This window comes from Acytostelium subglobosum (assembly GCF_000787575.1).
Source record: "Acytostelium subglobosum LB1 DNA, scaffold: scaffold55, whole genome shotgun sequence".
NCBI lineage: Eukaryota > Evosea > Eumycetozoa > Acytosteliales > Acytosteliaceae > Acytostelium > Acytostelium subglobosum.
The window spans coordinates 1-12309 of NW_012236478.1; the positions used below are offsets into that span (position 1 = coordinate 1).

Here is a 12309-nt window from a genome sequence, read left to right on the forward strand (position 1 = left end):
TAGGCTTTCTTTCTTCCCTGTCGATTGTTGTGATGATGATGGTATAGCTCCAAAGTGGTGCTTCAGTGACGGTGCGATGAGTTTTTGAAGTGAGAAGATGCTTCTGCTTATTAAGAGTAAATATTAAACATCAATTGTGTCATAAAGTAACCAAATTATTCTTCGAATGTAAGTTGAGAGTAATATTAAAATCAATTACTTGTTTTCTGTGCAAAAAATATGTGTAGTTACAAATATTATTAAATTCAAATGAAATGAATTCGTGGGGTGGGTGCAGTGATTGATACCTGCGTGCGTGGTTGCCTCTTGTTGCTTTGGCACATTTTTTATTTATTTATTTTCTTTTGTGTGTTGTTTTATTTTGCGCGCGTTTTGTGCGACAGCAGTGAGGCGTAAGCAATCACTTGCCATTTCATTTGTTCATTCATCCAATACAACACACTGCGCAACATATATAAAAAAAAATATATAAAAAATGACATCTCTATCTCTGTATACTATAATAATACTTCTCACAATGCTCATATTCATATATGTTATCACTTTGGCTGATGTAGAGTTGTTGTTGGTTTTGTGACATTGTAATTACAAATAAAGAAAAACAAAATTGATAGAATGAATCAGCTGTGTGGCGTTGTATCAGAGTCAAAAAGCGCCAGTATTATGTGGTCTGCGACGCTTTTTGAATCCAAAAACATTCCGCCACCACCTCTAACACACACCTTGCCAACTTTTTTGTTACTGGTTTGGCTGGGTGAATAAATTATATATATATAATTTATAAAAGTGGGGGAGTGATTGGAGCAAAACAAATTATAGAGTCAAAACAGCCTAGTATTATATGATTTGTGGAGCGAAATGACACCATGTTGATTGATTGTGGATCAGGTGTCAAAGTTGAGATAGATATTATTCGAAACAGTCGACAAGCTACCCTCGTTCTGTGTTTATCTGTAATAAATGATCGTATAAATATGATGATAGACATCAATGTAAAGTACACAACAAGTGCAATCGAATGGTATTGACTATATGTAAATCAAATAGAGTTATAACTATAAAGTGATGTGTGATTAATCTGTAATAGTAATAAGTAATAAATGATTGTATGATCGATGAGGAGACAGTTATGTAATGTATAATACTAGTGTAGTTTATATAGGTGCAGTTTTATACTAATACGTGTCCGTATCTGTTTTGTCCACTGTACGCCAGCCAGCCTTCAAGCAGCATCCAGTACCTGTACGATCGTGGTCCTACGTTCTCCAGCTACATATCATGGCAACCTTATCTTAGTAAGTTCATTGACGACCTTGTTAATCTTAGTTAGTAAGTTCGATCACCTATCGCGTGGCCAATGCATCCAAAAAGTGAGTATCCGACAACAAGACAGTTATTCAGTCAGTAGTCAAGTCTCGGAAGTTAATCTGTATGAGTGGCGGCGATCGGACGATGCATGGTCAGTAAAGTCGAGTGAAGTTGCTTCGATGCTTCAAATAATGAATAATGTGGATATCGCTTCATCTTGTAGTTCATTGTCGTTGTTGCAATCCTATCATTGTTGTTGTGGCTCTGCATATCTCATATCTGTGACAATAGGATGGTCGATACAGTTGGTGGGGAAGAGGAGCAAGCAACAATAGCTCGCCACTATTCACTAGCACTATTAAAGGCTCAAATACTTAATTAAATGTGTTTTGACCAAAAATTTGAACAGACATGTAGTTCAAACAACAAATATCCAAATCATAAATAATCATAATCATTAATAATAATTGCACATACACACAGACGAAACAGATACGGGACAACAGATACATGATCGACCCTACCTGAAGACATATACTATGTAGCGCACTGTTGTGATCATCAGCATCAATCCAAGGGTGTCGCAATTTGAATCATTTGTAGACTGCATCTTTGTCCAGTCCATATTGAGCTTGGTTGCTCATGGTAGGGCGTTGTACCAACATACGCCAGACTGCCTGCTTACTTAGCAAAGTTCCGCTGGCTCAAGGGCAGATTTATAATTGGTTGTGTTAGTGTTAAGTGTTAAAAAAAAAAAAGGAAAAAGGGTTTTGTTGGTGCCAAAAACTTTCGTACGAGCGTACGAGCGTACGTACGAGCGTACGAGCGTACGTACGAGCGTACTAGCGTACGATCATACTTGTGTGTGTGAAGGAGTGATATGAGTATTGAGTGAACAACATGACATCATTCACACACACATATCTGTGTGTATCAAATACAGCTCACGTATCTAACAGTACAAACAATGTTATTCATTTGGCGAAGTTGTTGCGAAATTCCAAAATGAATAATGGAGAGGAGAGATTGAGCGAACAATGATCTGAATGGTGTGTGTCACACCTGCTGGGAAGAAGATTGGATTAGAAGGAGTTTGAATTTTTGGCTCTGATTGAAGGACAGTGAAGTTAAACACAAGATACTTTGATGACCATCTGACGATATGTTACGTCGTTATTGTATTTATTTTGTCACTGTTCGCCACCTCCTCTTTGTTGTTTGTGCGGCACCCTTCGTTTTTGTATATGTTTCTTGTTTATATGCAAGGTTGCAGTATTTCCTAAGCCAATGCGATCCGCTTTCCATCATAGTTCCATCAATTGTACTTCTTCTTCGACTCTTTGAAGATGTAGGGCAGCAATCGACATTACAACCTATATTGATCGCTTTCTGAGTCTCAGATTGTTGCATTGACTGAAGTTCTGTGACTCTTTCAGCAACATCTTGGTCGCTTTGATACATATCGAGTTTGTCTTGTTCATCACCAAAAGGAAAACAAACCATTTTCGTGGTTCCTTTGACAGTTGGAATGGGTACACTGTCAATAGTTTCTAAAGGATTTTGTAGTTTGGACGGGTATACATGATCGTTTTTCGATGATTTGGCATTAATGCTGTTGTCAGTGCCAAAGTAATAATTGTAGTACCATTGGGAGAAAGATTCGAGTATATCCACGGGCAGATCATTGGAGCCGTATTTGTAAAAGCGCTTGTCTCCAAAATTGCCAGTTATATCCTCAACAAAAGGCGTTCCGCCAAGTTTTGGGCTATTTGCAATTGTGACGAACTTTGACAACAGCTTGGATTCTACATCAAAAACATCGTAATCCACGAGGCCTTTTGGACCATTGGTGTCAGAAAATGGAAATGTGCAGACGACCAGATTATCCACGGTACTGAACTGTTGAAATTCGAGATCCTCTTCGCTGTTTCGATGAGCACCCAATCGTCCATTGATGTCTTTTGAAGCACTTCCAATGTATGTGGTGAGATAATAGTAGTTGGTCTCTATAAGATCTAAATATACTGGTTCGAAGTATATGTAGATTCCAGGTACTTCTGATGTCGGAACGCCGTGTGGATCTCCACTTTTACCAGATGCGGCGGCACAGTGCCACCCAGGGGCAACATTTTTAATAGAATTATCGCAGTATAACGCAGAATATATTTTCGGCGTTAAAGAGATTGCACTGTTGATGAGTAATACGACTGATAGGAGTCTTATTATGTTCGACAAGAGAGACACCATTATCTATCTCTATCTTCCTGAGCTGACTAATAAAATACAAACATAACACAAAGAAAGGTGCATCGAAAAGCACCTGCACAGACATAGTGGTTGGTGATCATTTCATTTTAGTGATCAAAAATAATTAAAAAAAATTTGAATCTAAGCGACCACAATGATTCAGATTTGTTTGTAATTGATTTGCCATCAGGAATGTTGAGATTGTTTTTTTTTACTTAGCTTTTTTCGCACTGCATACATACACATACATACATCATTCATGAACGATCTCCTTTTACATCCAACACACAACACTGTTCACTGTTTTAATATCATATAAATCATTACATTCTATCTACACACTAACCAACTATTTTATTTGCTTCAGGTGCCTCGTTCATTGCCAAAATGTTGTATCAATTAACATACAATATCCTCTCTCTCGTTATGTGTCTACTTTCTCCAATAGACCAGATTTGCTTTATTCTTTGTTGCAAACATGTTTACTTAGCTTTTCAACAACAGGTTGTCAATTTCTCCCCGTTCACACTTCGCTCAATAATAAGTAAGTAAAGTAAAGTAAAGTAAAGTAGTAGCCAGTAGTACAGGTTGTTTATGAGCAAATTTACTTACAATCATACAAACACCCCAAACAACAGAGAAATTACAAAAGACCAATAGAAATAGTAATCTTATTGGAAGCAATGCATACCTTAACAAAATTTCCTATAGTACATATGTTACCATTTCTAAACCAACATCAATTATCTATCACCCAAAATATCCCAATATTGGCCTCAAGCCCGACACTCTGCCCCATTCACTCAAACAATTGACCTTTGGCTTGCTTTTCAATCAAATAATCGAACCCGGTTCTATACCTCCATCAATCACAGAGCTTTTCTTTGGACTCAAACAAGCTTCTCGTTTCAATCAACCACTCTATCCTGGTGCCATCCCCAATTCTGTGACCAAACTCTCATTGAGTGGAGCACAGACACATCCCCTACTACCTGGATCAATCCCCAACAGCGTGTCAACACTCAAATTTGGCAAAAATTACAATGTGGAGATCAATCCTTCAATCATCCCCTTATCAGTTACAAAACTCAAGCTTGGACAACACTATCACCAACCAATTTTACCAGGATGCATACCAACTTCTGTGACCAAACTGCAGCTTACTTTCAACTCACAAGAAATTCATATCCCCCCCTGCGTTACCAAGCTCAAGCTATTGATGAATGGTGAAATCAACTCTGGAATGATACCTTTCTCAGTGACTAATTTGAATCTTTCATCTGGTCGCCACCCAATTCCCTCTGGATGCATTCCAACATCTGTAGTCACTCTGTCGATCGACTTTAAATGCAACGATGTTGTTATCCCTCACTCTGTCAAGCATTTAACTTTGCCAAAGTTCAACCAAGACATATTGACGTTCATTCCTCTCTCGGTCACACATTTGTCATTTGGAGACATATTCAATAAGCATATCTCTTCCAACATTCTTTCGTCCTCTGTTGTCAAAATATCGTTTGGAAACCTCTTCAACCAAAAGATAATTGAGGGATGTTTTCCATCGTCAGTGACGGAAATATCCTTTGGTCTACGCTTCAATCAAACCCTCAACAAGGGTGTCCTTCCTCCTTCTTTGACTAAGCTCAGTTTCTCCACTGCTTACACTCAATTGATACAACCAGAGGCGATTCCATCCGTAACCCATTTGGTTATAGGTGAGCGATATCCTCACAATTTGGATGGTTTCTTTGATGACTGTCCAAACATCCATACTTTGATTCTGCACAACCCCTCCATATTTCAAAAACCACCTGCAAGAAAGCTCAAAGAAATAATTGTCTATGTATCTAAAGAGTTTCTCCACCCATCACATGTTATGTTACGTCCACCTCCCGGTATGACATCAATACTTAAATCAGCATCCACTGTCACAATTGATCTCAATGGCCAATACACAATCCAATCAAGAATGTTGGATGATCTCTCCGTGGTCATTATGTCCTCATCCCCCTTCCACATTGGATTTCTCCATTTATATCACGCCAACAGTTCTCAGCAATCAATTTATGTATGCAGTCATGAAGATGATTAAGATTAAATAATATCGTCTTCTGTTGGAAACGGATTGAAGCATAAAGGGCAGTGGCTTGTTTTATTTAATTTCTTCCATTGTACAGATGTTGAGTGGGCCGTGAAGGGCGACCAGCTTTTTCATCCTTTTGGTAGCAACTTTGACAAGTACGTTGGAGGGACATCCACCCACTCGGATGACATTGGTGCGTTGTAGTGGTCATAGATAATTGGATTATGATAGATGTATTTGAATAATAAATGAAAGCATTGGAAAAGGCTCTTCGCATTCCTGATCCCAGCCCAGGAACGGAACTCTTATATATAAGAGCGATCAGTAATAGTAGTTTTGTCCCACCGACGGAGTCGGCGGGAGGGGGTGGCCCGGAGCCACCCGCGACAAAAGGTGGTAACAAAGAGGTGCAGTATCTATATTAACAATAGCAGTCACAGAAAAAATCGCACACACAGTCCTCAGTCCTTCCCTTCAAACGGTGACAGGTGCCAATTCAAATAATGCCTATGAGAGTCCGAAGAAGGGCGGTCGCTCCACTGTTCTATTATTGTTTGCCATTTAAAGCCTTTGATAGCTCTCTGGCCAGTTTGAGTTTGGTGGCTTTGGTATCCGAAGTCGTTGGTATTCCCATGGTTGTAAGATATTGACTCAACTTGTCCTTTGTTAGCCTGGACATCTGAGATATCGTCTTTCCATCCATGAATTCTCTGAGTTTAGTTACGGCTTCATGATCAGTGGCTGCTGATGGGTACTTGGTAATCCGGGGTTTAGATGACAGCTTCGCAGAATGTGTATGATGGACCTTGGCCTGTGGCTTAGCAGTGTCGGCACAGGCTTCCAGAAATTTCCAAAATGATACAACTCCGTTACCACCGTCACAACCTGAACGGGTGCTAGTTAAAAAAAGTCCTGTCTCATCATCAGATAACCTCCAAGTCGTCTCAAAGTCGTGGTTAACGATGGAGAATCCATTGGGGGGGAAGATTTGCAGAGTAATTGTTGTGATCGACTTAAGTAAGCGCAAAAGAGAGGGAGGGACGCACTCGTCCATTTTGCTTATTGTGTAGTTTGGCATGACTTTGATGATGAGATGTGAAAGTCCATACATCCTGACAATAGAGTCAGTATTATGGTCCAAGAATGATGGTGGAGCTCGATCCTGGTCTCTCCAGTGTTTGGGTGGGATGGATGGGCCGACGCAGTGAATAACAGTGAGCTCATTGAGACACTTGTGATCATGCAAACTGAAATTCTTGGGGGAGAATACAGTAGAATAAATCGATAGCGACGTAACTGATGGAATATATTCTGTTGTGAGATGTTGATCAAAGCAACCACCAAAAGTTAGATGTTTTACATGCTTTGGTATATGCCCAACTTGAAGTGGTTGATTGAAGAGAGAAAATGATAATTGTGTCACTGACTGTGGAATATGTCCAACTTGAAGTGGTCGAGAATATTTACTCAACGATAGCTCTGCCACTGATTGTGGAATATGTCCTACTTGAAGTGGTTGGTTGAATCTATCCAATGATAGTTGTGTCACTGACTGTGGGATATGTTCAACCTGGAGTGGTTGATCGAAAACAGCAAATGATAGTTGTGTCACTGATTGTGGAATGTGTCCAACTTGAAGTGGTTGATAAAAGAGAAGGAATGATAATTGTGTTACTGATTGTGGAATATGTCCAACTTGAAGTGGTTGGTTGAAATCATCAAATGATAATTGAGTCACGAAATGTGGAATATGACCAACTTGAAGTGGTTGGTTGAAAGCAGCCAACGATAAATGTGTCACTGATTGTGGAATATGTCCAACTTGAAGTGGTTGGTTGAAAGCAGCCAACGATAAATGTGTTACTGATTGTGGAATATGTCCAACTTGAAGTGGTTGATCGAAACCACAAAATGATAAGTGTGTTACTGACTGTGGTATATGTCCAACATGAAGTGGTTGATTGAAATCACCAAATGATAGTTGTGTAACTGATTGTGGTATATGTCCAGCTTGAAGTGATTCATTGTGATGATCCAATGATAGTTGTGTAATTGACTGTGGTATGTACACAACATGGAAGGGTTGAGGGTAGAACGACACCTTCAAATCTGTGATTGATGAGGGAATTTGAACATTTTGTGGCGTGCCATATTGTATTCTGAAGCATGCATTCGGTGGTATATCGGTGCGACCGCAATTTGTAAGGTGTATGAATGTTCTTGGGTTTAGTTGTTTTCTTGAAGATAAGACTTGGAGCTTCAATGATGGTGCTATACTCTTATGTAACATAAAGATATTTCTGTTTACGAGGAGAAAACATATTATGTCAATATAATCAAGATGCGAAACTACGACTCTTAATATATAAACAGGTAGTAGTGTGAACATGGTTCGCAATTATGTTATTTGTGTTGTGTGCAGATGCGAATTAAGGATAGGTCCCGCCGTGAAGTTAAGTTTTGGACGAGGTTTTTTTTGTTCAACTTTTCTCTACTCCAAATTCTTAAATTTAAATTTAATTTCATATTTCATATTTGTGCCAAAGAGGTGAGCAAGCAAGATGTTCAGTTGTCAATTTTCAGTGTGAACCCAACCAAGCAAGCACATACATACACAACACAATGAGATCGTTGGAGAGTATCACACTACTTATATCACTCATTATTATCATCTCACCAGTAGCAATCAGCATAAAAATCAACTCTGTTCTACCTCTTTCAGGTGTTCCAGTAACGAATAAGCCACAATTATTCCGAAATGGATGGACATGTGCCCCACGCACATCACAACCAGATTCAAATAGCAATGACCCTGGAGTGTACATTTTTTTTCAGCCTATCATAACAGAAGGTGATACATATCTTGTTACTTCGTACATTGGCATGTCAACTCTTAGTGTACAAGACCGTATCAATGCTCACAGAGCTAAGGATACGTTTATCCATACTTATGCCTGGTGCTACTACCCAATCAAAGCCAATCAAGAATATCAAGGAAAATCCTACAATCACGATGCGCGTGATATGGAGAACAAACTACTATCGGTGTTCATTACTATAATCAATAATCCAAGGCACGGTGGAGTTTCCACCTTCGAATTTGAAGAACCTGCACTGGATCAGCGAGAAAGCAAATGCGTTGACATCCTTTCAGCTTTCGCAAAATGGTATCAACAATATGATGCGAAAAAACAAACTATAGATTCTGTAGCAATCGATTGTGAGCTAACTGTTGGCCGTGGAAGTGCGATAATGTCCCACAATGTTGGAGTCATCCATGGCCAGGAAGCTCAAACCCTTGATGACGTTAATCAATTTAAGAGTAGCCGCCTAAATCATCCTTTGAAGGCAACTATCCAAGAGGAGGATGAGGACAATAACAATTGCAACGATGGGGGGATTGTGATGGAAGACGCGAACCAAGACGTCACCATGGCCCAATGTAGCAGAATAATGGCACGCCAAAATGCAATGGAACGGTGGGTCAACAAAAGGTACAAGAACAAGTGGCGTGACATCACCAAGACGAAGCGAAGAACTGTTAGAACTTAACTTTTAATTAAATACAACACGTTCAAACTAATTACTAAATAATATTAATAATAAAACTATCAAGTAATTAGTTTTGTTCCACCGACGGAGTCGGCGGGAGGGCGAAGCCCGGGAGCCGCGACGAGGTGGTGGTGACAAAGCAGTAGTGGATAGTATATCTATAGTATAGTATAGTAATAACAGCCTCAATAGGTGAAGGCATCATGAGCCATGAGCATGGACAGTCCTTCATTTCAAAACTGTTGCCACTCGCTGAACAAGATGGATATAGGATGATCGCCCTCAAACACAATGTAACCGACGGCTCTGTCAAAGTTGCTATCAAAAGGATGAAGAAGCTGATCACTCTCCACGGTTCGCTCAACATCTGCACAGTGGCTCATTGCTCATTGTGGAACGCTGACCAAGTGTTGGACCTTCTGCAACAAACATCTACGTGAGTGCCACTCACTCGAAGTGAAGACGAGCAACATCCCCCATGCTGGCCTCGGTCTCTTTACCATACACTATAGCGAGAGCAAAGATGGATGCATGAATGATGTTCATTGTGTTATTGTTGTCGTCTTTGTCGAATCGTCAGTGATGTCCCTTTTGATCTTATCCAGCAGGGCACATACACGGGCAAGTGTATCCTTGATCATGTCACCGGTCCACCTGAATTCACCTTTGCACGGGTGGACAAGCTTTGTGGTGTTGACAGATCCATCGGGAGTACTTGTTGGAATTGCCACGTGATGCCATCGGTCAGGATACCATAGACAGCCTTGATGTCTCGACCACGAGACAAAAAGATGTGATGTGCGCTTCCAATGACCTGTCGAGATCCTTTGTCGAATTGCTGGTGCTTGACCTCCACCACACAGAGAGGTATGTCTTTGATGAAGATGATTATGTAATCGGCAATACCCTGGAGGATTGTGTTGCTGGTGAAGGCGTTCAGTGGGGATTCGGCAGAGACACGAGCGAGCGATTGGCGGGCCAACATCACGGTTGAGTGCGTTGAAGATGAGACAAGACCTGGATAGCAAGTGACTGATGTGGATCTTCCTGGTTGCTTCGTTCAATACATCGAGCTAGAAGCCTGCATCGACGAATCCATTCAAGGTTTTGATACAGAGGTCAACATTGTAATCGTCTGGCATGTTGTTGGCCAAAGGGAGATCGAGTAGTCCATGCGTTCTCTGACCCTGCTGCATCTGGGAGCGGTCACCCTGCTGAGAGAACAATCTGTGTTTAAAATGTTCCCGCATTTATATAAATAATGCGAGAATAAACCAAATGCAATTTATCCCCCCCCCCAATTTGAAGTGGGAACAATCTTTGTCTAAAATGTTCCCGCACAATGAGGATGTAGGAACAATCTGGGTTTAAAATGTGCCCGCATAAAGATTAGTCCCTTTTAATGGTCTTATATCCAGTGATCAATGATTCGTATGCGTTCTTCATGAACTTGAATGCTTCTTGTATGCGAGCTAGTTGCTTGGCTGTTGTGCCTTGTGTGTTCTTATCCGGGTGCAGGAACAGCGAGTATTTCTTGTAGGTCTTTGAAAGGGCACTAAGTTCATTGGCTGATCTGTGGTTGAAAGTTGGTAAGGAAAAGACTCTTAGTGCGTTGTTGTCCTTTAACCTGAGCATATTGTGGATTCTCTGGATGAGAATGTCCTTTTCTGGGGTGGTGTGATTGATTATATTAGATGGCTATAGCCTTGGGCCTTGTAGAGATTTGTCGCACTGAGTACATACCCGACATGGAACGTTCCCCATATGCGCAGATCGGATCATTGTCCGGTTCGTCGTCGTCATCATCATCTTTATCAGCATCGTCCTCGCCATGTTCCGGTTCGTCGTCTGTGTTGTCACTCTCCATGGAGTCTTGATCAATTGGTGATGAGGGGTTACAACTACTGTCGCTGCTCCCCTCGTTTGGCGATGGGGCAGGTTGTTGTTGTTGTTGTTGTTGTTGTTGTTGTTGTTGTTGTTGTTGTTGTTGTTGTTGTTGTTGTTGTTGTTGTTGCAAGGGCTCTGTGTGTTGATTCGGAGTAGGTTGCGTTGATCTACCATGGCAAGTATTACAAAGCTTGATGAACATACGGACCCTAACGTTGATGTCTGCGTAATAAGTGAGTGTGGGTATATATACCGAAGAGGATGCCGATCATCGAGATGTGGCACATACTGTTAATGGTGTAGAGATGAGATATTGATGTGACAGTGGCCAGGACACCTCGGTGAAGGTGAACGCCCTGTCCCATGTGATGGGTTCTGATGATGTCATCCACATCATCTTCTCTTGGAACAAAGGTCTTGTTGAGCTTGTTCCATACAACCTGCTTACTGTTCAATGGTCTCAGCTCGTAGTTAACAACATTCTTCATGAAGTATTGTGTGCATTTGTGTCCTGTGCCATCGAAATAACGATACAAGGAATCACTATCCATTCTCTAATAAGGCTTTGCTGTTGAAGCAATAAATATTTATATGTGATGTGACTTATATGTGATGAAATTTATATGTGATGATATTTATGTGTGATGAAGTTTATATGTGATGGAATTTATATGTGATGGAGTTTATATGTGATGAAATTTATATGTGATGAGATTTCGCCCTCTGTGTAGTCACAGAACACATTGGCGCTTACTTCATGCTGTCTCAGAAGATCGGATGTGTCCTTGCCAAATTGAATGCGGGACCATTCGTAGAAGTCATCGTCTTGCCATTCAGTGAAGGTGATATAGTCGTCAACACCTCTCTCTCTAGTATTCGCTTTTCTCCCAACATTATATATTATATGCAATGTATGTTTTATTTGTTAATAATTTTGTATCTATCCTGTTGATGCTAGCTAGCAATAGAGAATATGATCTCCCCCTCCCAAATAAAGGACTTGTGTATGAGTGAGTGCCAGGTCTCGCTAACATAGTCTTCGCGCCAAAAAAAGTTGTGAAAATGGTGATTCCGTCGAATCTTCATGTTTGATCATTATGGTGTGTGGTAGGTAAAAAAAAAAAAAAAAAAAAAAAAATAACCAAGTTCATTCTTKKAAATTTGAAAATTGTTGATGATCAAAGTCCAAATTTTGATCATCAAAAAAATTAATGAATTTTCATTTCCTACTA

At 40.3% G+C, this 12309-nt stretch overlaps 5 protein-coding genes across 5 annotated transcripts; 2 read left to right on the forward strand and 3 right to left on the reverse strand.

The window, feature by feature from the left end:
- Positions 1-4774: 4774 nt before the first annotated feature.
- Positions 4775-5644, forward strand: SAMD00019534_126190 (hypothetical protein; the record flags this gene model as incomplete). The annotated part of the gene is made up of 1 exon (XM_012892151.1): positions 4775-5644. A coding segment is annotated over one exon (870 nt), but the record flags the coding sequence as incomplete, so codon positions are not given.
- A 547-nt stretch (positions 5645-6191) lies between these two features.
- Positions 6192-7703, reverse strand: SAMD00019534_126200 (hypothetical protein; the record flags this gene model as incomplete). Its single annotated transcript, XM_012892152.1, has 1 exon — positions 6192-7703. A coding segment is annotated over one exon (1512 nt), but the record flags the coding sequence as incomplete, so codon positions are not given.
- Positions 7704-8662: 959 nt separating this feature from the next.
- SAMD00019534_126210 (hypothetical protein) lies at positions 8663-9187 on the forward strand (the record flags this gene model as incomplete). Its single annotated transcript, XM_012892153.1, has 1 exon — positions 8663-9187. A coding segment is annotated over one exon (525 nt), but the record flags the coding sequence as incomplete, so codon positions are not given.
- A 236-nt stretch (positions 9188-9423) lies between these two features.
- Positions 9424-9573, reverse strand: SAMD00019534_126220 (hypothetical protein; the record flags this gene model as incomplete). The annotated part of the gene is made up of 1 exon (XM_012892154.1): positions 9424-9573. The coding sequence occupies one exon, from the start codon at positions 9571-9573 to the stop codon at positions 9424-9426; it is 150 nt and encodes a 49-aa protein (XP_012747608.1).
- A 1006-nt stretch (positions 9574-10579) lies between these two features.
- SAMD00019534_126230 (hypothetical protein) lies at positions 10580-11628 on the reverse strand (the record flags this gene model as incomplete). Its single annotated transcript, XM_012892155.1, has 4 exons — positions 10580-10857; positions 10934-11212; positions 11282-11299; positions 11367-11628. 4 exons carry the CDS (start codon positions 11626-11628, stop codon positions 10580-10582), a joined length of 837 nt encoding a protein of 278 aa, XP_012747609.1.
- Between the last annotated feature and the right edge of the window lie 681 nt (positions 11629-12309).